The sequence below is a fragment of the Colletes latitarsis genome, chromosome 5 (genome assembly GCF_051014445.1).
Source record: "Colletes latitarsis isolate SP2378_abdomen chromosome 5, iyColLati1, whole genome shotgun sequence".
In the NCBI taxonomy this organism is placed as follows: domain Eukaryota; kingdom Metazoa; phylum Arthropoda; class Insecta; order Hymenoptera; family Colletidae; genus Colletes; species Colletes latitarsis.
In genome coordinates, this window is record NC_135138.1 from 29059947 (window position 1) to 29087362 (window position 27416).

Consider the following 27416-nt stretch of genomic DNA (forward strand, 5'->3'; position numbering starts at 1 on the left):
TACAACGCCCATAAAACCAACGACGACGTAACATCCAACTTTATGAATCCCTGAAAAGATAAAGGTGCAACCGTAAGGGAAACGTTTAAGACGGAAGAGCGGCGAAAACCATTAAAGCGGAGATGAGTTACCGTTCATGCAACAGAGCCATAAAAAATGCGGGCAAATTTTGTCCAACTTCCCTTTTGACAGGATCGAAAGTACATCGAGTAACAGTTTAGGCATTATTGTTTTATACGAAACGAACAACCTCGTTTCCAACGGTTTCTTTCTCAGCCGTGAATCTCTGTTTGCGAAGAAGTTATCGGATTTACACCGATTTTCGTGACGGAACCGACAGTATCACGAAATTGATCAAATTACAGAAAGCTGAATCGCGACGGGTAACTTTAAAACGCGACCGAAGGAACCACGTCTCTGCTTGAAGTAACACCTTTCCATTGGAGAACGAAACACGGCAATTGCCGACAGCTCAATTAAGGCCAATCGACTTCTCGGAGGATTCAATAGCCTCCAGAAAGCTGCATCGTTACTTTCTTTCCGTGATATTGGACACCGACTGCAAGACTCGCGAATCTCAACTTCACAAATTGAATGGAAAAACGAATGGAACAATACTAACATATGTATATAGCATACAGGGTGAACTGCCTAATATGGGCCAACTTAGGTCACTCAATCGTTAATAGAATCTGATCGATTTTCTCTTGTGTGACACGTGTGACTCGTGATTTCTAATTAAAATGTTTTACAGTAAGGAAACAGTGGTTCGTTGTTTTTATTCGACAAAAGGAATTACTGAATTACGTATGTACCAATTTCAATTAAACTCTTATTAGACGTGAAAACAACTGCACAATGAGTTTCGGTTCTTAATAAAAGTTGAAATTTAACTTCGTCTAATGAAATCTTAAAGTAAGGTCCGTTATCGAATTCCTTTTAGCGTCGATATCGGAAAATGGATAGTTAAACATTTTCCTTCGATGAGAAATTCCGTCAGTCAATAATTTTTACTTTCAAACCCATAAAGAAGAAAAGCATTGAAAATTTAAAAAAAGAAACTTTCATTTTTTAATTTTTAAATAATTTTAATCATTTTTAATTCTTACATAATCGAACGTTTCTTTTTTTGTTTTTGATAAAATTTGTATTTGTTATTCGCGAATAAAATTTGCCCAACTCTGGTTAACACTGTGTAATACACATTTCATAGAAGCGAAACTATTGACATGCAGCGCGTTTCGGATCTCGTATTCAATCGTAGTAGCGTAACTAAGCATTTCGTTTATTGCGTGCAAAGAGCGAATTAACGTCGTTAAGATTGAATAGCGTTGAATTTACGTTCAGAACAACACATTCACGAATAGTCTTTGGACTCCATTGTTCGAACTACCGCGCATTGCGTATCATTGAATATTTGTCAATCTGGTCGAACAACCCGATCTGGGATGTACTCGATGCTGCGCGTTTCAAACGATCCCACTGTTAACTGCGAACCACCCTTTCGTTTCTCTTTTATTTCCTGCTCTCCCTTCGAGTATAAACAAGTCAATGCGATCGCGAAACTGCTTCTCGTATATGGTTTTAAGGTGAAACCACGCTAGAGATTGATGAGGTTGGTTTCTGAGACTGAAAAGAAGCGATAACTTTAAAACCACGCTGCAATTTTGTAAACTCGTTCGGGCTCTTTGCAGTTCACAGTTCGATACACAGTTTCGCGAAAAGTCGGTAGTGCTCTCAGGAGAACGTTCCGCGAACATGTGAAATTATTCACTGTGAAATAATCACTGTTTTATGGCGCGTAGGAAAAGTGAACGATCTTGTACGCGAGGAAATGAATTTCTTGTGCGTTTAATGTGTCAACAGTGACGAGTCGCGTGCCTTTTCTTATCAGAATCATGATGTCGTAAAACGTGGTATTGTATTTTACTATTATCAGACAGATATGTACTTCCTATTAACTAAAGAATTGAATATTTTATCGCAAACTACCTAGTTCGAATCGTACGGTAAACGATAGGTAAAATATTTGATTAAAATAGACGCGACGGTTTCCTTTTTCTTTTTCGACGCACACGTGTACGGCGAGGAGTAGAGATTAAAGGTAGTTTAAAATTCACCGGGAAATCGGCTTATGTAAATATTATATTTTCATTAATTTCGCATTCAGAAGGCTTCAGAATTTCAAATCCACTGAATTTCAATGCAGGCACTGATTGTACGTTCCTTACGCTTAAACTCTTCGACTGAAATAAATCCTTCCAACTCAGTAGAGATTCCCTAGAATCGTATGGTTAGGGGAGGGAGCAAAATTTCTAAGCTGTACACTTCCTTCATTGTACGGTTGATTTGTATAATTGGTCTGTCAACGTGATCGTTCATTACAATGCCTAGGCGTATTATAATACTTCGTTATTGATGTCTGTGATGCATATAAATTCAGGAAGACGTGCAAAATACAATTAGTTTTTACATTTGTCACTTGATTTATGTTTATTGAGTAATTTAAGAACAAAATAGCAAAGTAAATGCGACTGTCTTAATTATATAATTTCATAGACACTATTGTTTACCATCGAACAACAAGCTTTCGGATTTTAGACTTAAAGAAGCTTTTTATTTTGCGTCGAAGTGCGTTAGTAGAGCGTTATTGATTTCTTCGAGAGTTTAGAATGTGCGCAAAAATATTTATGCAATTAAATGCAAAAATAATAAAAATGAAATAAAATGAAATAAATTTAGATAAATATATCTGTACTTATTTGAGTAACACCTCAGTAATTAATAGAGTTTACTATTAGAATTTGCTAACCTTTTTTACTTCTACTAGATGAATGAAAAATGTTAAGAGTTTTAAGTGGTCGTAGTTCGATGGCCAGGGGCTTTAAATTCATCCCTCAAGTAGAAGTCTCTGATCTCGCGAGACATCCTATACGCCACTACGTGTATTCCGACACATAAAAATACATTATACATACGCTAAGAAACGTTTCATACGACAAAGTCTCCCCTGGCAAGCAATAATCGTGACGATGGCGAGACTGGCGTAAGAATAATTCATCGGCGGAGCAGCAGGCCTCGGTGTCGCATTGTTGATACGTTCCTTGCGTCTCTACGCTCATGTATTTCTACGCGCTTTCACAGAGCTACATCTGCATCCAGGTGCGCCGAGTAGTATATGGGTCAAGTTAACAGTGCATAGCGCTTAAACGAGAGGTAGCGTGAACATTGGTATCCCCGTGCAGCTAAAACCATCCATTTTTCAAATATTGCAACCCGGAAACAATAAGAACTCGGTGACGAAAGGTTTCACAATCGGTCGTTGCACTTTTGGCTTTCCACTTTGTTAAAAAACATCCGCGGGGAACGTCTCGCTTGTGAATTTCGAACAGAAATGCGTGCAGACGAAGATGGTTCCTCGTTTCATAGACGTGTTTTCCATTACGCGAATAGTTACACGTTTTTCCGGACAACTGAGTGTTCAGGTTTGTGGTTTCTCGATTTTCACGCGACAAATATGTATGCTATGTCACCGTGAATTAATATGTGCAGGATGAATCACTTAAAATTCACTAACTTTTTAATACACTGATATGCAATATTTTTTAATCTACGAGAAGAAATTAAAGTAACTAAAAATTCTGAAGTTCATATAATTTTCCCACAAATGTAATAATTCTAGAGGGGAGAAAATTTCGCTTTCCACTTCGAGAGCAGAAGTACGCGTTTGCTTGGAGTGGTGTACTTTGCATTGCTGCATAATTTATTCCTTGTATATTTCTGTGCGATTTGGGATTTCTTTGATCGCAGAAAGTGCGTTAAAGAATTAAAGTTTCCAAGTTCCAATTCCAAAGGTTTGATTTATATTACCAGTTTTCACCCAAAACAATGTAATTTTTCATTTAAAAAATAAAGATAATAAGTGATTCGTCTTGTTTGTAGTTTGTTAGGTGAATTAAAATGTACGCTTGTTTTGTCAGTCACGGTCTTTCTGCGTTTTAATCTTCCTTTCTTCGGGTAAAATGAATAATGAAGCTACATAATAGATTACTATCGTAGGTAAGAGTTGTCTCTGTAAGCTGCAGACAGTACAGCCGAGCGTAAATAACAAATGTTTGAAACGGAACTGACGAGGTCGAGTGTATGTTTATAAGAAGAATGACGAAGGGTGAATGGATTCTAGGCATCTACATGGAATTCTGAGCACTTGGCGACAAGTGACACGAATGTACGTCGCGAGTGTTGAGGACTTAAAAAAGTACGAGGATGAGCTACGGTTGAGTTTAGAGGGGTCGCAGAAAGTTCAGATCAAACAGCCCGATGGGCGAGAATCGTAAAATTGAGAGCCAGCGAATAGAGTGTCAAATTAAAAAATTGTGAGTGTACCGTAATTCAGACGATGAATGTACAGTCTGTCCAACAAAAGCTTGGCCAGTAATATTTTCATGTGAAATTATTTACCGCAAATTATCAGGTATTTCTGCCACGAGTGTGTTAATAATATTATAAATGCTTAGCATCGCGACAACGATTTACCAGAACGTGATACAAATTCTTAAATGCTGGAACATAAATTTCTAGGAGTCGTCAGTATAGCTTAGCAGAGTCTGTCGTATGCCTGGTGTTCACTTGAGAGTTCTACTCTTGAGAGTTGAAATTGAGAATGACAGCTGTTTCATGGGAGAAAGTGGAAAAGCTTCCATGCTGAAAGTTGCCTCCTCAATCATAAGGTCGGCCCCCGTGTGTTCGTGCAAAAGAATTCTTACTCTCAATGCTGTATACACAACAGTCTTACTCTTGACAGCGAAATTCTCCAGTGAAAACCAAGTGTAAGGCAATCGTATTTGATGGAAACAATCTTTTATATTGTAGATTTCAACCTGATTTGTAGGATCAAACTGAGTAAGATTTTAATACGTGACACCTATCTAGTAGCTTATAGGGTGACCTAATTGCAATCTAGCTTAGTTTTATTTAAATATACCGTGTTATCGACAGAAAAAGTATAAGGCTCATATTCCACCACATTATGTCGAATGTTTGAAACATTACAAATGATAAAAAATTATTTTTTTAAACCTTGTCCCCTCTGAAACACTAAAAGTGGTTAGAAAAGATGCATGTAAGTTATCGATATTAGAGATTCTATGAGGTGTTTCCAAACTTGTGTGCGAGCAAACACTATGGTACATACACATATTACTTACGCAAGCCTTCGGTACACCTACTGTATAAGCAAACACCATGAAATAGGCAATAGAATGGCAACCGAGAATTTCTGTTCTAAGGCTCGAAGGGTCGCCAACGGTGATATTTTTATTAGTACACACGCTGGCTGGTTATTTATTACACGCAGTGTTTGCATGTGGAGTTTCTATGGCTTAACCGCGAACATTTTTCGGGACTTTTTCAAGCAGAATGCTGGAATATTCACGAAATACGTTACGTTCATGTTTTGTGTATCCTGGAAACCCGGCTGTCAGCTTATCTAGTTTTTACAAAAGTCAATTTACAATTTGGGAGCAATAGTTTTATTTTGGCTAATTGTAACAAGTTTGCTACGCTGATAAATTAGGCTAGTAGTGATCGATCGTGCATCATTTTGTAACGGTTACTATTACGCATTCTTAAATATGAACCATTCCGTATTAAATAAATCGCTTTTGTTTCTGTTTTATTTAAAAACTGTAAGCCCTGAAATTTTGCAGGTTTTACTGATTTTAAAAGTGAAACACTAGCGTCGACGCTTTAACAATTTTTTGTAAGAAAATCAATCATTTACACTCGTAGTCCATCCTAAATTTTTGGTCCTCTTACCAGTACAATACGTAAAAATAATAAATGGATTTAAGCCGATTTCTATAGCCCGGATGAATTTTGCAACAAATTTTTTTAACAAATCTATACCAATCCAGATATGATTTATCTTTGAACGTTATGTCGAATATTTTTATATGTTCCGTACATGTCATCCATTTTTATTTGTTCGAATGATTCTTGATTCATGTTTCTTATACGAGCAGTTAAAAAGCTACATGTTAAATGTTTTGTTACGAACGGATCTGCGATGTTAGCGAACTGTAAAACGTCGACGGAAAGAAAGGAAGGAACAGTAAAACGAACAATGAAGGCATTTTCTGACAAAGCCGCGTTCTTAACGAATATAATTCCGTGGGAAACGAGGAAAAAGGAAATCGAATTCTGCTGGCCGGTCCAAGTTATTTTGCAATTTTATCGGCTCGTTTTGTCCGGCCAATTGCTGCGCTATAAAAAGGGCGTGAGATGAGTAAACAGAAAAAAAGAGCGCGCAAAAGGGAGAGAGGAGAACACGAAATTGGAAAACGGACGGGCGTGGAACAAAATGGTGGCATCGGAGAAGCAATTGTTCGAATTAAACGCAGCAGTTTTCCCGTGGTCTTTTTCATATCCAGATTTAATTTATTCCCGAAGCGTACCTAGCGCGCGGGAGGTGTGATCGAATCGCGATTATCGCCGGCTGATCAGAAATTCGAAATATCCAATTAATCATGCAGGGCCACCCCTGTAATCAGATACGTGTGTAGGATTGCCCTTCAAAATATTTTTAAGAACTTTTTGAATACATCGAACGATAAGTTTTAAATGCTAATTCCGTTTTATACAAAATTTATTAATACGGAACGAACGTAGGGCGTATCTTGTTGTAATATAAAATGTTGCTCTTATTATCTCTCTGTTAAATACGGTGAATATTTATTTGAATAAATATCAATAGAATGTTCGATATTACGACCCACATGGCGTCATTGTTTTTCGTTGACTAATATATATTAATAAAGCTTCTGCATTTGCATAGTAATAATTTTATACAGTACGTTTATTATGTTACTTAATATGGTACATTCATCCATTTTGTTGCGCTAGCATGAGCGATGTAAATTTCGTTTTACATTTTGGCCGAGCAAGATTAATTTAAAATTCACTTCAAAGAAAATTCAAGTGAAATATTTTATCCCCTGTCAGGGTACTGAATTTAAATTTGAGCTCAGTAAAGTATGTGTAAAATAATATGTTGTTGGGAAAATTAACTGCGATTAATACAAAATGTGACATTGAAGACTAACCCAAAGCAAACTTCAGAAAATTTTTTAATTACATTATAAACCATAGTAGATCATAAACTCTTTACGATTTAATTATTGGACAAAATTTCGATCAAATAAAAACAATTTACATAATTCACAAAGAAATTATTGCTTTCAATATTTGAATTTCGAAAAAGTACAAAGATTTAATGTTTCTATTTTGTAAATTTGTATGCTGCAACGCGTGGAAAATTAATGCTTCCAATATTTAAACGTTTACCTATAAGTATTAGTATTTTCTTCTCAATTTTACTTTAAAAGGCGTCAAAAACTTCTGTAACTTTTTTACTTTCAATGGCTTGGGAAACTGTTAATAACCATTAAAGCTCCATAAACGTCATTTTAAATTCAACGCGCCCCTATTTTCTCGACACAGTTTCTCCCCAAGAAAACTACTAACTGCTACACGCTATCGCGCACGATAATTATTCTTAGGGCACATTAAACGTTCAACGTCACGTACAGTTTCCGGTTGCAACCAATCCGAAATTTACCGCGATTTGTCTGTGGTTGCCTGCTACCGGCCGATTTAAATAAACGCATTTTAATTTAATGGCATCGATTAATTCGCGCCCGTATTATTAGCGTTACGTTTGCACTAACAAGCTGCTGCGAGTCAGACGATTTGTTACTGAAATATAACCAGAAACCACTAACAAGCTGCATTTCGTTGTTGCCTGTCTCGATCATTAGAGAAACCGGAAATCTTGTCATAAATATTATTTGAGACATTGCACGTAGAATTTCCTCAAGTTAGTTGACACATTTCACGAAGAAAAAAAATGAGATCTGATTTAGCTGAGATTAAGACAAAAACAACAGTTTATTTTTTACATCTTGCCTCATATTGATCTTTAGTTTTGTTTCCATAAACTTTGTTTCTTTTGAAGATAGTTCTTCGAGAATTATATTAATTGCCAATACATCGTATGCAAATACATTACAAGGTTCGAATGATCGAAAGATCGACCACGGATAAAAAACAAGCATAAATCATACGGGAATGAAATAGTAGAACTCGTGTGCGGTTAGTTGCGTCGACTGTATAAATTGCTTTGTCAGGCGAATAGACCAGCAGTAGCTAAAGTTGAAACTCTGCTTTGTTGAGAAATACGACAATACACCAGCAGATGTAAATTATAATTTAATGGCGACGTGCAAACTTAACAATTGTTTCGTTACCGTGTAAATTGGTGGTTTGCTCTTAGATACTGATACATAATGTATCAACCCATACGTACTCTATATGTATAGAATATTTGGCGTAACTGTAAACACTTCTAGCAAAATGGAAAAACTTGAACTTTCTATTTTAAATGCCTATATGGTTTTCATTTTATTTATCATTTAAAATTTTTTAATTCGTGAGAACAATATTCTTTTAAAAGTGATGTTATTCGAACAATAAAATTGTATAAACTAATATTAAAAGTTAGATTCTTTCTTGGTTGTGAGAACAATACAGAAACGAAGATTCATTTGCCAATTAACGTTTTTGAATTCTTGTCAGCAGATTCGTTTAATTATAGAAAGTGTAATTTGATAAAATTACGTTCCTCGATTTCAGCACTTTTTATTTCAGTTGCACAATACACACTCATCGTATCTAAAATTTTGCTTCGTATTTCCACGATCTGCTCGCGCGTTTCATATGAATTTACGATGCGGAGTATTTGGGTCTATTTCAGTTTAATCTGGGAACAAATTAAAAGCTTTTGGTAAATGTCGCAAAACGGAAACGCAGGATATCAGTTTTGGAGCATGGCGCGTCCAAATGTTTCTGCATTCGATATGCAAAGGAGAAACTACATTGTTCGCTCGTGGCATTTCTATTTAAACGACGGGAATTAGCAAAGTGTTAATTGTTTTTCGAGTTCGCGTCTGAAACTGTGGAAACCTGTTTTTCCAATGCGTGAGCTTGTTAGGAAAAATTAAGCAACAGTACTGAAAATTCGTGTGTTCTTCCTTCAAAGATAAACAGGAATAAGAAAGAAAATTTCTTAAATTGAGAACAGAAATTGTATCGTACAGTCTGATTTAAAAAGTTTCGTGGAAAGTAGTACAAACGTATTTTACTCTAAGTTTCTCCATCTTTCTTATTTTACTACAATAAACAGTTCAACCTTAAATTTCAAATTACAGCATTTAATAAAAGGAATGAAAATATTAACTCTGGACTTGACCTATGTAAATATGCTACGAGATTCTTTCCTGAAAATATCAGAGTATATCAGATAAATTCTTAAGTATTTTAATAAGGACGAGACGAGAAATTTTTGGAGTAATATTTTTACTCTATCTGTTATAAATTTAACTTTGTTTGCACGTTAATGTGAATATCCAAAACATAACTTTCTTCAATAATTTATTACCTGGATGATATAGACTGATAATTTTACATTAAATTATTTTCTCTATGTTGAAACTTGTACGCACGTAAGAGGTACCTACAAAAACAGATGGCTGAGACCTTTTCACCGGAAATCCTTCAAAATTCAGGAAGTACTAACGAGCTCATTAAGCAATCAAAACTCTGTAACGACCAGGAAGATGCCGAAACTTTGAAGTAGAAACATTAATCGACTTCCAGAACTGTATTATGCAGACACTAACGTTTCTTACTTGTTTTTCAGTACACACAAAATTTCATATGTAGACGACCTACTCGAAAGCGAATAATTTCTTCACTATCAACGGGAATAAATCTCAAATGAAAATTAAATTAATTAAAACATATAATTCTGCATAGAAATTATTTTCCTGGGCATAATTTCTATACATCAAATAAACATTGTTCTTTTGGTCAATGTACAAATTAACGTAAATTGATATAAATTATTTTAAAGTGTGTCATAGGAAAACAACATATTTAGTAAATATTTTAATTACCTGATATACTTTTCTCTGACAAGATATATTTAAACAAATAATCTATATACATATATACAGACTGGTTTCCAGGTATTTACAAGTATTATTACAATAATTGGATTCCCGGTTTCCTTTCTCTTTTACATAGAACAAGCACATAAGGTAAGCTTTAGACATTTCCCAAATAACAAGGTATGTTATACCATCATTGAAAAATTAAAATCAATCAAATCAGTAACAAAATTCTTTTCTATTGCTTTCAATTATCAAACAAAACAATATTGAATATCAGCAACGTGTCAGCATTTTCAACACAGTTTACGTGTATGTATGTGTATAGTGTGCTGTCATTTTGTCCCATTGGCTTTACCTTCTATTTACATTTCCTTTTTATAACTTTCGGAAACCAGATTCCACGGAAACGATTTTTCGTTTATATTTTCTTACATATATGGTTAGAAATCACCAGAAATGTTGAGTGGGCTATCTCTTTGCCCCGAATTGACCGTAAAAGTGCTGCGACAGCCAATACCGTCGACAAACAGCAAAGTGTTAGGTAACACTTTAATATCAATAATTTTTGAGTCAATGACTAACGTAAAACTGAGTTACTGTGCGTGTCAGGTATATTCCATTTACGACTAGAACAGTAAAAGTGTTGCGACAGGGATATCCACGGCTTACGATCTTGCAAGGTTAATGCAAACTGTGAACACGTCGTCACTGTCGAGCATCTTTACAGAATGAGAAAATAAAACGAAAAATAAAAACCTGAAATACCTTCCAAGGATTAAGTTCTCAAGAATAAAGCGTCAGAAACAAAAGTTTTAGAGTTTAAAAGAGGAACGAATCCAACCAAACGTGTTTCGTACAAAACTATTAATTTATTTGCACTTTAGGGGTAGGTAAACTGTATATTAAAAGACTTCATGAGAATATTAGCTATCTAAATATACTTGTGTTCATACACGAAGATTTAACAACATTCTAATTTAAAAATCTACGGTCGACTCGTTAAATCTACTTCGTGTCAGAGCGAATCTCGCGGTTTAATATCTGGCAAGTAAACAAGTAATTTATCTATTTACGACCCGATGCGTCTTTCCGAGAGGATCGATGTACGAAACGGAACATCTCCCAAGTGATATTTATGTGAGATGAGGGAAGAGCCGAGGGGCTTCTTTTGAAGCGATCAAATTACGAAACTGCCTACTCCTGACATTTTCTCTCGAGTAACTTCGTTTCGTGACATTCTCAGGAGAACTCGTTCGAATTAAACTTTCTTTAACGGTGTTTTTACGACAACTAGGCCGCTGTGAATCGAGCATCGGTGCGCTTTTGAAGCGAACTTCACGGTTGCACGTGTTGTGTCTCGAAGTCGAAAGTTGTGATAAATTCCGTGGAGAAGTATTCATATTGATAAAGTTAGGATGAGCTCAGAAATAATATCTCGAGCACGGAACAGATTATTTCGGAAAAACAGACCTATAGGTTTCGCAACGGAATACAATATTATTCTTATATTAAACCGCGAGATACAGGTGAGCCTGAATTAACGAGAAGAGATTAGTTAACACGTTTGATGCGTTACGAGGAAGACGGTGATTCCAGCTTTCTGGCGACAATTTTTCTATCGGATTTACATAATGAAAGATTTAGATAAACGTTTCAAATAACGAACAAGAGTTAAATGAAATGGAACTATACCCAAATTAAATTTCAGATGACAATGTTTTCAGACGAAAATAATGTATATAGAACAAAAATATTTATACAGGGTGTTCGGCCACCCCTGGGAAAAATTATAATACAGGATTCTAGAGGCCAAAATATGACGAAAATCAAAAATACCAATTTGTTGATGGAGGCTTCCTTAAAAAGTTATTAACAATTAAATTCAAAAATTTCAAATCGTTCTGGAAAAATTATTTTTGGTTGCGGGAGTCAATTACAATCATTTTTGGTGAATACACGTACTTCCGAAATCCTACTCACTTTCGAGAAAAAAATTCGAGTATGTGTCGAAAAGTTTTGGATGAAAAAAAAAACTTTCGAATCATCTTGGAAAAATTATTTTTAGTTGCAGGGGTCAATTGCAAGCATTTTTGGTCATTACATGTACCCCCGAAATCCTACGCATTTTCGAGAAAAAAATTCCTTACCGAAAATATAATTTCTGGCCAGAAATGTCTGCCCGAATTTTCATGCGAATCTTTAAAACGTCATAACTTCTGAACGGATTGGACGATATTAATGTTTAAAAAAGCAAACTACGCGTATTTTGATGGAGAATATGTACAAATCGCACAAATATTCGAAAAATTGGTCCTTGACCTCGCAAAATGAGAAAACCCCCATAAAACTGGTTCAATTTTCAAACGACCATAACTTCTACAATAGTGAATATATTTCAATGAAACTTTTTTCTAAAGTAGAGCTTATGGGTACCTACAAAAAAGTATTAGACAATTTTTCTGTTGGACGTCAAACAAAATTACTAAAAATGAAAAAGGAATTTTTAAGAAAAATCGACAGGGGGTAGGTGCCTAAATTTTTCGACGAAAAAAAAAATTTCAAATCGTTCTGGAAAAATTATTTTCGGCAGTGGGGATCAATTACAATCATTTTTGGCGAATACACATACCCCCGAAATCCTACCCACTTTACAGAAAAAAATTCGAGAAGGTGTGAAATTTTTCGACGGAAAAAAAAAATTTCATATCGTTCTAGAAAAATTATGTTCGGTTGCGGGAGTCAATTGCAATCATTTTTTGTGTATAGACATATCCCCGAAATCTTGCGCATTTTCGAGAAAAAAATTCAGTACGGTCGGAACTTTAAACGTTAATAACTGTTTAACGAAGCCTTCATCAACAAATTGGTATTCTTGATTTTCGTCCTATTTTGGCCTCCAGAATCCCCCATTAAAAATTTTCCCAGGGGTGGCCGAACACCCTGTATATACAATATTTATAATTTTTAATAGATTGAATAAGCAAGTCTGCATTCTTCTTTCGGTTATATTTAATACATAGATAATTATTTCTTGAGAACTTCTGAATAACGTACTTCCTGCTGATATCCCAGCAATATGAAGCCGAGGAGCTCGCTCCGCGTCTTACTTGAAACATTTGTTAGGAATATACATAGTATTACGTATTATAGTGCTCGTCCGTGAGATTACATTGACAATAGATAAGAACTCTTTATTATTATAAGAAGCTGTATATTCAGAGTATCTTTTTACCTCTCCGTATTCGCATGGAGCTACATTCAATATAATATAGAATTCTGTGCAGCTTTATTTTCAGAATATTAACGTTGCAAATAAGAACGTAACGAGACACAAAAATATTGTTCGTTAATAAAACATGTACTGAATCACTACTTCACGAGAATAAACAACTTAAAGATTGTAAGTATATTCTAAATATTGCTCTACTGGTAAGCAAATGATATATTTAAATGCATGGACTGAAAAAAGCGATTAGAAAATTCTATTTGACAAATGTAACATTCAACGAATATTAATTTAAAGTTATTACAAATCCGCTAATAAAATTTACAATACAGAATTTATATTATTTAATCAGATTTGGAATCGTTTCCAAGTAAATGAATCTGGATTGTACGACGAAAATTCCTAGCTTATAAGAGTGATAAATATTTGGATAGAATGACAACAGATAAAAAATAAGTTGTTTACTTAATAAAATATGTTGCAATAGAACTATATCATATTACTTGCATATTTGGCCAATAATTTCAATGTAATTCGCATTGATTTGACAGCTGGGGGCAACTTGCGTATCACGTTTGAGTTTCTAATATAGCGAACGCTAAAGCTATTCGTGCAGCTGATCCTCTAATTCCATCGAGCAGCATGCTACGGGCAAAGACGAGAGAACGTGTACATCGAGGGCAGAGGCACGAGCCTACGAACGAAATGAATGATTTCTCCCTTTGGAAATCCTGTTCCAGGTCAACAAACGTGCGATGTAACGTCGTGCGCAAAATTAGCAATGCAAATGCTTTGTCCCATTTTACGGATGGGCAGCCTGTGTAAGCCGCGTAAGCCAGACCGAAGTCGCTGCTGCCGCACGTGCAAACGTAGTTAATGTTCCGATTTCGAAGCGGGACTAAACCACTGACATAATATGGCGGAGTAAACACTATGTCGAAATTCCGGAACAGTCTAAATAGCATTAGACGTGCCGTCGTGCGTTAGTAACTTCGTTACGAAAGAAGAATCAGAGACCGGGATCGCAAGAAACTTCCTATGTCCGCGTCTCGTCTGTACTTTCCCACGTGGTAACCGAATCAGTTCAATGCCAGGAGCTATTGAATTCAGAAGTTATTTGACAATACGTTGAATCAGTTTGAATGGGCGGAAATGCAATTTCTGCCATGGCGTTTTGGCTTCCCCGCAGGGGGAAATTTTACCTCTATTTTGTCGTATTTAATTCGATTCCCGAAGAAGAAACGAAATTGCGGGATCGTAAATATTTGTGGTAGGATTGTATACAAACAGCGTCGCTTATATTTTTCAATATTCCCGTCAAATTATCACGAAACATGTATTTCATCAGTGTTTGTTCAAGAGACGACAAACAAATTTTTTTACGAACGAAGTTTATTGCATTCGCGATCTGTGTTTCTACTAAACAAAAGCCGTTTGATAGAAGCATATAAAATTCATACATAATTAATAATTTTAATTTTAATATTGTGAAATATTTCTGAATGTGGATTCTATTCATTTTTTTTTTTAATTTGACTCTTTATTTAATTTCGATAAATTTTTTGCGGAACAGTATACATAAAGTTATCGAATGAATTATTTCTGAAACTTGGAAACTTCAAAAAAGCTTGCCATAGGTACGGTTGATTTGTGGACACGAACGTAAAGAATATCTGAAAGTCTACTTCCTACTAATCAGCCCAGTTTTCATACAAAACTTTTCAAACCCCCGAGGCAGACATTTTTTAACATTCTCCAGATTTCTAAAATTCCCTTTTACTAGATATTAAATTAATTTACAACAAAACGATATGAAGTTCTATATAAATCATCATTTAAATGTTTAGATAAAATATTCAAAGAAAAAAAGAATGTCTAACTATAAACATTAGAATAATTCTTATTCTACTTCGTATAACTTGCTATACAGGGTGTTCGACCACCCCTGGAAACAATTCTAATGACAGATTATAAAGGCCAAAATAAGACGAAAGTCAAGAATATCAATTTCTTGACTGGCGTTAAAAGATCGTTAAAAAGTTATTAAAAAATTGAATTAAAAAATTTCAAAGCATTTTGGAAAAATTATTTACAGTTGCGGGAGTCAATTATAATCATTCTTAGTAAATACACATACCCTCGAAATCCTACGCAGTTTCGAGAAAAAAATTCAGTAAGTATAGAAATTTTCGGCGAAAAAAAAATTTCAAATCATTCTAAAAAAAATTAGTTTTAGCTAGAAGGGTCAATTACAATCATTTTTGGTGAATAGACATACCCTCGAATTCCTACGCACTTTCGAGAAAAAAATTCCTTACCGAAAATGTAATGTCTGACCATATCATTGATATGTTCCCCTGAAATTTCATGTGTATGTTTAAAACATCATAACTCCTGAACAGACTGGACGATTTTAATGTTTAAAAAAGCAAACGATGCGTATTTTGGTAGAGAATAAGTAGAAATTCCAAAAATATTCGAAAAGTTGTTCCTTGACCCCTTAAAATGTGAAAAACCCCATACAAGTGGTCCAATTTTCAAACAGCAGTAACTTCTACAATAGTGAATATATTTCAATGAAACTTTTTTCTGAAGTAGAGCTCATGGGTACCTACAAAAAAGTATTAAACAACTTTTCTGTAGGGTGTCAAACCAAATTACTAAAAATAAGAAACGAATTTTTAAGAAAAATCGACAGGGGGTAGGTGCCTAAATTTTTTGGCGAAAAAAAAAAATTTGAGAACGTTCTGGAAAAATTATTTTCGGTTGTGGGGGTCAATTATAATCATTTTTGGTCAATTGGCATACCCCCGAAATCCTACCTATTTTCGAGAAAAAAATTCAGTACGGGCGGAACTTTAAACGTTAATAACTTTTTAACGACAAATCAACAAATTGGCATTCCTGATTTTCGTGTTATTTTGCCCTCTAAAATCTCCCATTAAAATTTTTCCCAGGTGTGGCCGAACACTCTGTATGTATGATAATAAAGTGTTTTGTTTAACACATTGACTGTCGTGTCATCTTAAGAATTAAAAATGATAAAAACCTTGAAATTCAAGACTCTGTATAAAATTTTTTGAATTTATACAAACTCATGAAAAATTTAACAGATATTTTGTAATTCTGATTCAACGTAAAAAGTAGTTTCTCTTGCTTGGTATGCTCTTCGCGATGTTTCTTAATAATATTTTTTATAATATTACTGCTTGGTGATATTTTGTCGTGCAACCGAAGTGACAATTATTTCACAAGTTATTTACTTCAACATTTCAAAACTATCGAAATTTTTTTAATTATAATAATATAGCTGTGTGAATCATTCCAGAAGATATTCCATAAGGAATTATGTTAGTTTTAGAAGAATGCAGAAGAAGACACTAAGCCTAAGATTGCTTGTATTTAACGGTTGAAATAAAACGGTTAAGAATAATAAAATTGGTACTTGGAGAACTCGTTTCGAAGGAAGTAGACCATTCTGTCTAAAGTACTCGATAAAAAAACCATAGAAAAACTCGTCTATGCGTAACTCATTACACAAACTAAATTAAACTCGCGTAAATCGTACTGCAATATATCGAATAATTATCAGCAATTATTTTTTAAGTCGAGATTGAATCGTTGAAATAAACATTTATAATGCACAAAGCAGTTTATAACAATCCTCTCAAACACAAAATGGAAAATTCTCTGATAGGTTCACGTTTAAAGTTTTTGAAATCTATTTAATCCAATCATTCAGAATAATTCAAAAACAATTCTCAATGATTATTAAAATTGACGCGTATATCGTGATTTATTCAACGCTAGAAACACGTCGAAAAATCCGAGTTAAATTATCTTCTGGTAAAAATCCAGCTTATTAGGTGAAAACACGGAGGGTCGATGAATTTCTAAATTTAAAGATAAAATCGATTAATACTATTCTACCGATATTTCAGGGCTCTTTCACGTTTCTAATTGCCTCGTTCACCGAACATCAATAGCTTTAAAAGGAAAGGAGCATCCACCGACAAGCTGTGACCTAATTAGAAGGGACGAAACGATATTCGGACTAATAGCGCGGTTTGAGCACGAAACTTGAAACTTTTCATCGTAAAAGCGCCGAAAAGAGACCGCCTGGATTTCGACACGCACCGTACGCGGTTCTACCCTCTGCTATTTCTTTAAAATTTGACGAACTTGCGCTTTTTAAGGCCGTCGAGAGATATGCAGCGTGTCTCGAAAGCCCAAAATTAAATTAGGAGGTATCTGTCGAGTTACTTTGCTCCAGAGTAACGACGTTATATTTTCTTTTATGAACCGCCTGCGCGTTGTAATTGCATTTCCGTAATTTTGCATCGCTTCAACGACGGAATGGGCCTTCGCGTAGCTATAACTCGGTATTCTTTTATCGTTAAAATTCTACGAATATCGATGGACGTTTCTAACACTGGCTGTGAATTTCACGAATGTAAGGATGTTTCGAAAAAATACAACTATATGCACAACGTGTAAGCAACAAACTACATCTACTGGAGGGTTGACAACTATGTTTCCCGATTCGCTGAAATCACACCGAAATTGCAGACCAAGGTTCCCGTAATTAGCGAAATGAAAATAGGATGACGTCGATGGTAATTCATCGATGCGGGATAATCGAATGCTAGCCGCATTTTAGGTTGGTCGCGAATGCTCGAAACTCACGTTACGGACCCGCAGATGAATAATCACGTCGTTAACTTGTGATAAAACCAGCGGCCCTTTCTCACGATTAGCTAGTAATTTTGTGACAAACACATAATGACGTCTTTGTTCGTGAAATGCTAGCTAATATCCTGATCGGTGAGTTCCGGCAGAACCGATCGCGTGAGAAGAAAATTAGAAACTGGGAAAAATTGGAAGAACATCGTATCTATGTAGTTTCTAGTAAATAACTAGCAAAATGATGCTAGTGATAACAAATATTGGATACTGACCGTCGAGTTGTATTCGAAGCAAGGCGAAGACTATATGTGTCTGAATGTTTATGTAAATTGAGCAGTCACAGAAAGTTGTGAGGATAACTTTGTAATATTATGACAAAGATAATTCGTAACATTTAAAGAAAATGTTATGTGTAATGGGAACGTAGTGAAATGGACTGATGTCAACACTTTGCTTCAGACTCAGAGAGCATGTGATACACGGAGAATAAAAGACTTTCTTTGGGTATTTGTTTTGTCTTATGGGCACGTATACGAGTTTAATATGATCCTTGCGATATCACGAGTGTCACTCGATACTGTTTGGAGGAAGTACGATTACGGAAGGATGACAAGAACCAACCGGTGAACCGAAGGAGAAGGGGCATGGTTAACGTTCCTGACCCCAGGGATCTTATTTAACTTGTTTAGCTATACCTAGCCTTCTTCCTGCAACACAACTACCATGCCAACTACATATAACTACGACACTAAGCCCGGTCATCTCTATGACTGTGATAATCCCCAAGGAAGAGCACTCATTCTCATCAAAATACTTGCAGGTTTGCATGAAGAGACTAGTACATCAGGCAAAGTTTAGGTGTAACGACTAAACATTATTACGGTGAGAATAATCTGTTGTTAGTGCACTTCAATGCTCTTGTGAATTTCTAAATAAATCTATACTAGGATGCTTCGAGTCATTTTCACGTGTTAACTGTCAGATTTCAGTTTAAGATTTAAAATCCATCACAAATTTAATAGTCATTTTAAAACTTCTGTCGCAGTCGATCAATATCTAATTTTAATAATATCAATATCGAATGGTTAATCGAAGCATGCATCTATAATGGAAATGTTCGTAGTATACGGCATTCCGTTGTATCAAATCTCCTTCTGCAGTTCCTGGGTCTCCATAGTTCGAAAGTTTAGCATTTACTGAAACTTCAACAAATATCGGCACTATGCACGTTCTCTGAACTTGTGCGCGTCTACGGAACGTGAAGATCATGCGGTTTGATTAAACTTTAATGACGGAGGTATGAATAAATCGTGCTGACATAAGCTTATCGTATCAAGAAACTTATATTGAATTCATAATTCTTGGTTATTACTAGACTGCGGATCTTTATGCAAATTCATATTTTTGTTAATAGAATTAATGAATTTGGTGCTTTGTAGAGGGTTGCCTCAATCCCAAAATATAACAATTCGTATCTTACTTCAAGTATTTCCTATATATTTGTATATTAAGTGGATTACGGTAGTTTTTTGAAAATTAAAATTTCCCAAAAATGAATAGACGTCCGCGGTCTAATTAATACAGTCGTCGTCCTTGTTGCCAATTAAAATTCGAGTTTATTGACAGCGTTTAATATCGTTGGAATTTACGATATTAATTTATCGTTATAGGTTTGGATAAAAACAATTTATATAATTTAATAATGAGCCCTGCATCATATTAATAATTAATATGTGTTCATTAATACGTATATATATCATTTAGCCATGACTTTTCCGAATTTTGCACAAACTCGTGATAGCATTGATTTTAGTTCTAGTAAAACTTTCGCAGAAACAGCCATGATGTTAATTTTACGATTTCACGCATATTTACTCCGTTTTTAAAGTTATTACACTCTTGAAATACACGTAATGAATATTCTATCAACGATCTAGTTTCAAAACCGCACGGCAGCCTTGCGGTATTGTTATCCCAGAAGCCTCTCAGATTCATATAGCCATGTATATACACCATGCGAATGTATACCTTTGGATCGAAAATTTTGAAAAACAATAGAGGCACCGTAACCACAACAGAGCTACAGAGTCGCCTTTGATCCGAAAGAGTATTCAATTTCTTTCACGCTTACTACGTTTACCTGCTCAGTTATCAAAATACACATGAAATTCATATTTTTATAATTACAAAGATACCAGAACACTTTTCTCGAGTTAATCCTTATGGAAAATGTTCAAAGCACGTTTTTATCTAACCATGCCTTTGTTCAGTTCGTTCTTACGCCACCAAACATTTCACATATGCTTTACAAAAGCGTTTATTGTTGCAAAAAATTGTAAAAAATCGTAGATAATAATTGAAGTCTTTGTAAATGTTTAACTTTGAAGAGATTAAATCGAAATAAGTAGAACAAGTGTTCTTTTGTTACCCCCTGTTTCCGGGCTTAGCTCTTTTCTGACCGTAAGTAACAGATAAATTTACTCACCTCTTCATTACCTGATAACTGATGAACTATGCAATTAAGAAAAGCCGACTGACCGACTGCGGTGGTTACGTTTCGTGAAACGTTCATCTCGAACGTCGCATTAGTGACGTTGTGATTGCTGAAGACAGTTCCGCCGAGCAGCTTCTGATCCCGTACAAAATTACCTGGCGAAAAATAACACGAAAGAATTAACTGACAATCGTCGCTACCCTCCTCGCGCTCTATTTAATAAATTCCGTTTGAAATTTTATTTTGGTAACAAAAACGAGAGATACAGAAGAAAGGCTAATTGCGTTACGGTCAGTGCGTCGATCCATTTCAGAAACACCAATTAAATATTCTTTGAACATATACACATTTACGTTTCAAGCTTGATTACGAACGAATCTCTTAATTTTTATTCAAATCCACTTCATAATTTAAGATAAGGTGAATTGTTTAATTTCGTATCGCCTTAAAACAATTATTGAAACAATTCACGATAATTTTAAAGAGTTAATGTAAACGATTAACTTAAATGATACAAGAAACGATTCAAAAGTTAAAAGTCTACGAGTAAGTTTTAGTTCTATAAAATACACGAATTGCTACCCGTGATAAAATTAAAACGTTTGCAGCATTTCGTGCACTTAATTTCGGGCATCCAATTTAAAATTTGGCTATCAACGTTGTTCCCGCTGGACTAGGAATCTCTCGTTTCATTGTAACATCATCCCTAGTACTGCATAATCGTATGCTAAGTGAAATCCAATAACGCTGTTCGAAATCGACTGGTCATCATTGACGTCAAAATTAACACCTGAGACCCCATTGTTTCCGCGGCCATGATGGTCTTTTATGATAGCCGCCATTATGAAATTGTATCGCCAAGGCTCGAGCATTGTAATTTCTATTGGACGTTGTTACTGCTATCAAGAGAAACAACGGATTCCAGTGGCAGCTGTCTATGTCTACTTCATTATTGATTGTTGACGCTTGAACTAGATAACCGTAGGTGTTTCTACCTAACCGTGACCCGAGATCGTCAACGACAGATTAATCGGTGCTCTCAGCAATGGCCTAAATAAGCTGGAAACAATGTAAGGCAATAGTGGGACCAATTCAATGTCACATGTGTTAGTACTGAGATCTATTGATTCACAAGCATTGTGTTATGGTACCAAACGGGTACCGAAGTAAGATATTATTGGTTTAAGTAGATTGCAATGTCGAGAGTATACGAAAAATATACCAATCGTAATTTATAGGCTAGATTAATAGCTTTCAAGGTAATGATACCTTCGTTCTTGCTTTTTTTACTCGAATTATTGGTCTACTAGGTTCCACTGATTTATTAATATTTTTACGAAAACATCCTTTACTGAAAAAAGTTCCGGTTCGTAATTTAGGTAAGAAGCTTTTAATTTAATATCAGTACTCATTGCATTCCCTAATTTGCTTCCTTTTTATTATAAAAAAAGGCCATGTTCGGGCTTTACTCTGACTAATAGCGCTGGTATGAAAAAAACCACTTTGTCGCGCGCAGTTGCGAACTAAGGATTCGTCAAAAGATTCAAAGCGCGTAATTACAACCCTACTTGAACTTTTCAAGTAATTAATTATTTTACTTCGAAAGTGAGAAACATCCATAAAATTATGTAACACTTTTACGATTATATCTTTTATACGTTTCGTAAAAAGGACTTCAAACTGTTTTTCGCTGCTTCTTTTAGGCATACTATGCATAAATTTACTCATATTACATGCACGCAATTGATATGATATACAATAGATCAAAATAAACGACCAATGTACGTACACTGCCATGTTATTATCTATGTGTACAATGAAAGCCCAATAAACTATTAATTATAAGGTGTTCCAGATAATATTGCACATATCAAAACATTAATCGAATATGTGATAATTACATCGAAACAATATTTCATTCTTCTCTCACTATTTTGAAATTAATTGTATTCCCCTGGAATAATATGCCAGTAATTTGAGGGTGAAATTTTTAAGTATTCATATACTTTGTTTACAGACATTTTTAAAGTAACTAAGGTAAGCAATATTTTCTGTGACATTATATTACGATGAAAGAAGCAATTGTAATATTAGATAAAACAACTATACATAAGACCTAATTCTTAACAAGCGTAAAATAAGCTGATCGTGAGTGGTAACATACTGGTTGCAGAAATAAAATCACGTAACATCGACCAGCAGAGTGTCAATTATCGACAAAACGATATCGATGACATGTCAGTGCCCTGGTACGTTTCTCTCGGCGAACGATTTATCGCCCATCAAAGATTAAAGTTTCAATTCACCGAACCCTGTGATCCGGCACATATTTCCACGTTGCCGTGTAAAGTTTCGCGGTTAAACGGAGGTGATACGTGATTTGAATAAGATTTAAATTCTATGCCAGAGAATTTGGAGTTCGAACGTGAAATGTCCATCCACCTGGTATTGCGAAGTACATTTAATAACAGCGAAATTTCTGGGACAAATTTAAATATTCTAGTAATATAAATACCATAGAGGCTGATGAAAAAAACGCAACAAAATTTCAGAGGTCGATTTTAAGGGGTGAATATGCCCCTAGAATCTAGCCAAAATATGTTCACATGTATCGTGCAAAGCTGAAAGGACGACGAGTGGAAGGAATGCGGGCACGATTGGCCATAGAAGATTAGTCTTACAGTTCTACGCACACATCTCGTCGTTCATTAATGGCCGAAGTGGTCGCATTTACTAAACTCAAAGCTACTTCTATGTCAGTGCGTACTACCAAGGATCGAGCGGTGGTGGTTAGAGAAGTGTCAATGGTGGATATTGGATGAAACGTGCAATCCTCTGGCTTCTGTGCCATCTCGTTAATCATCTTTCTGGCTTTGAGTGATACAATTTTCTCGACAAGTGTCGAAAGAAAGGACTTTTCACTAATTAGCGTGTATCAAGGCAATCACGAAACCGTTCTATCAAGACCACTGGAATCAGGGAAATGTCCCTAAAACGATTGACTGATTCCAGGTAGTTAGCTTTCGTGGAGTTCGAGTTCGAATTCGCGAATCGGTAATCAATATCCTAAAGAGATAGCTTTCGAAGTGGTGTGCCAGTAATTCTTTGGCTGAGATCGTAGCACGTACGTACGTTGATTTCTTAAATCACGAGAAACGCATTTATTTATTTATCTTTGCTTTGATCTTTCTTTCTTTCTTGGTCAAATCACGTTTACTCGTTGTTGAATCAAAGAAGTGTTTGAAAATTTGCCAAAATAGTGAGACGTTCAAGTAAATCAATTTTACTGTCCATTCTGTATTACACTATTAAAAACACTATTGTAAATACCCTCCTGACTTGGTACTACTGGATGCATAATGCGATTATTATAATTATACACATGCATCTCTGCACAATTTCATCTAATCCCAACTGCTTTGACGGGAGATTTGGAAATTGAGTCCATTTCTGCATTAGATACTTCTCTCAAGTTTCGACGAAAATTATAATACACTAGCTATTACCCGCGGTTTCGAACACGAAAATTCCATATTAGTTATCCTTTATGCAAACTTGCAAATCTATTTATAAGTGAATCATGATTATATGAAATAACTATATGCACAATGTCACTAATTTCCTCTATATTTTTCTTATCCTGATTATAAGATTCATGTACACTTTTTAATTATATTTTGTCAATGCAAGGTATTCCAAGTGATATTATGTGCCAAATGTAATTTTCTGAAACTTTACGTAATTCCAAAAAGATAAAATTTTATTATTCAAAGAGCAAGTGCATGTCAACTTGATGTCTTCAAATGCACCAGTCATCCAACAGTTGCGATTGTTGTTTGCACTTGACACGTACATATTTCAGGTTTCGTGACAGGTACATATTGTCGTTTAAAGTCTCTTCAGTCTCTTCTAGGTTTCTGGGCAGCGCAACCACACGTAGAGTCTTCGTACAGAAGACTCTAAATGTATTTCGAAGTATCAAACTTCCGTTGCATTTGGATCTCTCAAATGTACATTTGCTTAATGCAGCAAGGAGAACAGAAACATTTTAATGTCTCTACGGAAATAAATTACTTGGAGAACCGTAGCACGTAAACGTTTATGTTGACGTTTTGCTTTAAGTGTTTTGGCGATGGCTTCGAATAAACGAGTTTCTCTTCCAACCGTAATTCTTTAATGGAGGACCCTGATGACTCGCGAACGAAAGTTTGAATTTTATACAACTGGCAAGCAGTACTTTCAGCAGAATTTCAACACTCGTTGGTCTTTTGACAGGAGTGTAGTAAACGTCGCGAGAATGGTGATTTATGTTTGACACGTTGAAACGGGATATTTCTCTAGCACTATACAACAGTCGTAAAACGACTTGTCAGATGTTTGACGAAGACTATTTCACTGGTAATCTTTGAACTAACGGCTGCTGTAATCGTACCATTTGGAGCGCGTGGGTGTATCGAAGAAATTTAGGTCAAACGGAGTCGCGAGGCGCGCGGATCGTCTCGCGAAAGGATATTCGAATTTTATTTTATTGCGCTACGATGGAATTCTGTTGAGCGCCGGCGCGATCGAATTATGCAGATTCCCCTTTCCCGCGATGATGGAAATTTTATTAGTTTCGTCGGAATTCGTATGTTAATTCTGTGCAAATGTTCCTCTTCTTCGCGTTATATTCGAACCAATAGCCTTCGACTCGAGCGCAGAAGCTTCTCGCGAGATCCCGCCATTCACTCCCAAACTATCGATGAAAAAGCATCTGTTCGAGCCGCGAAACTTTAGGCAATTTTGAGCAAGAGAGCTGTAATTAATCTTAAGGAAATAAGATTTATGAATGCAAGGTCGACTCGCAATGAGAAATTAACATTCCGGGATGCAGCGCGAATTTTCGTTCCATCGACGTGTACGTCGAGAACAGATGTGTCTCATCGAGTTCCTACAGTTATAAATATTATAAGACGAAAATTAAGAACAACGTAATCGAGTTCATAGTTTCTTGTAATCATGAGTATTATTATAATACAAATTGTCATCGTGTTAATTATCACATATGTGGTGAACTCAAGCTCAATTATGTTCACTTATGTATGAAACTTAAGGACGCTTAATATTATTAAGAAATTAAATATTTCTAGCAAAGGTTATTTTGATTTGGACCAACACCCCGATTTTCAGATTCACAATTCGAATAAAATTGAGTCAAAATCCATTCTGAATTTGTTTTTAATGTTCGCACACGATTAGTAAATTTAATGAAGCGTAAAGGATACCTTGCACATTTTCATCGCATTGAGTACCAGTTTTGTCATTTCAAATATTTAACTGACGTTGATCAATAAATAGAGGACGCTAAATAACTGAGTTGTCAATTGCAACCAGGAAATATCGTTTCGCGTCGGAGGTGCCTAGAACACTTCTATGTCATAATTCAATTCCTCTATTTCACGATTAATAATAAATTAGTCACGATAACGTGAATTTTTTTCGTGGGTCAGATATTTATTTCTATACGAAAAGACATCATACTGTCAGATACATCGCGCTATGAATGTAAATCGTCAGTCAGTTCGATCGACGCAAAGATAAAGTGAATTTCTTAAAAAAGTAAAATATCGCACACGTAGTAAGTATTTATGGTCTTGGTGATATTGTGAACGTAAAAAATTGAATTAAATTTTAGTAACTTGTTTGTAGTTGATTAAAGGAACATAAAAAACAATATTAATTTTAAAATAATAAAATTACGTATCATACATTGACGTAAATAAGAATGAGAACAATTTACCTATACATTATCATTTTTAAAATAAAGACTCGTATGAAAAAATTGTATTTTAAATTTTTGACTTAGTTTGTTCGTACAGAAACGATTAACAACGTCTTTTAAACCTTATAGTAAAAAAATTGCTGGCGCCTTGTGCGAACTGCAAGGGTTGCAGATCCTTTTGACCCGAACGTTAGAATTCGAACTCGTGTGCCTTTGGTTGCCATCGCTCTTAAGTCCGTTCGTGGTTAAACGCGAAGGGTGCAAATAGTACAAAAGGAGCTAACGAGAGGATCCCTATTATGGTTGATTCCCACCAACGTTCGAGGGATGTTCAACCCCAAGAACGTTCACGCTAAATTCGAGACGCATCGAGCAAGAACGATTTGCCACTAACGCTCGCGTTTAAAATAATATTAGAGTATTTTCGGTTGTGAAATCCAGCATAAGAGAGTTCATATGGATGGAATGACGTAATCTAGGAGCGTTGGAAAAAAGATTATAGAAAATAAGAGAAACTATATAACTAATTCAATAAAGTGAAACTATTTTAAATTGCAAAACCGAGATTACTTTCCACGAACTCAATATATTATATGAATTTTGTTAATCCCTGTTGTGCGTTGACTCGGGAGGCCAACAGCTGTGAAAACAAAATCCGACTTACCGAACTTCAAAGCGATGTCGCACGCGTATCGACCTGGCGGCTATTAAATAATGCAATAGGAACATTTATATTTCTCGTACCCTCATGAAAGTATTATCAAACGGTTGATGGGATTTTCCCGTTGAAAATAAGTCTACGAATAACCTCATTTGAACTATTTTTAAGTCTACATAATTGGACAGTTCTCAGAAATGATTCGAATAAATTCTAATTCGAAACAGTCGAAATGAAATAGAGTTCACATCATTTTAATTGATAAATATTCAGACTGGAATTATTGAAAGACTTTCACAGCTTGAATCGTAAAAGAATGGATTATTTACAATATACTGCTCATATTTGAAAATTGAAAGAAGATATTGAAAGAAAACATAACGGAAATACACACTTTCATCCTATACGTCAAACTGTACGTCAAAGTGACCTGTTTAATAAAATATTCTGTTTTATAAGATCAATGCACATATTAACAGAGAAAATTCAAAGCCCTAGTGGAGACCAAGAAACCCTCATCTTTGATGCCCAACGAATGTCTATCTTCTTTTCTCACAAATTTCTTGATAGCACTCAATACA

The 27416-nt window shown here is 35.2% G+C and overlaps 1 protein-coding gene across 1 annotated transcript in view; it reads right to left on the bottom strand.

Moving 5' to 3' along the window:
* Window positions 1-27416, bottom strand: part of Dpr1 (defective proboscis extension response 1) — a 363943-nt gene that overhangs the window by 246002 nt on the left and 90525 nt on the right. The window contains exon 2 of the mRNA XM_076765000.1: window positions 20408-20571. Coding sequence (XP_076621115.1) covers window positions 20408-20571 — 164 coding nt within the window. The remainder of the gene's footprint in view (window positions 1-20407; window positions 20572-27416) is intronic.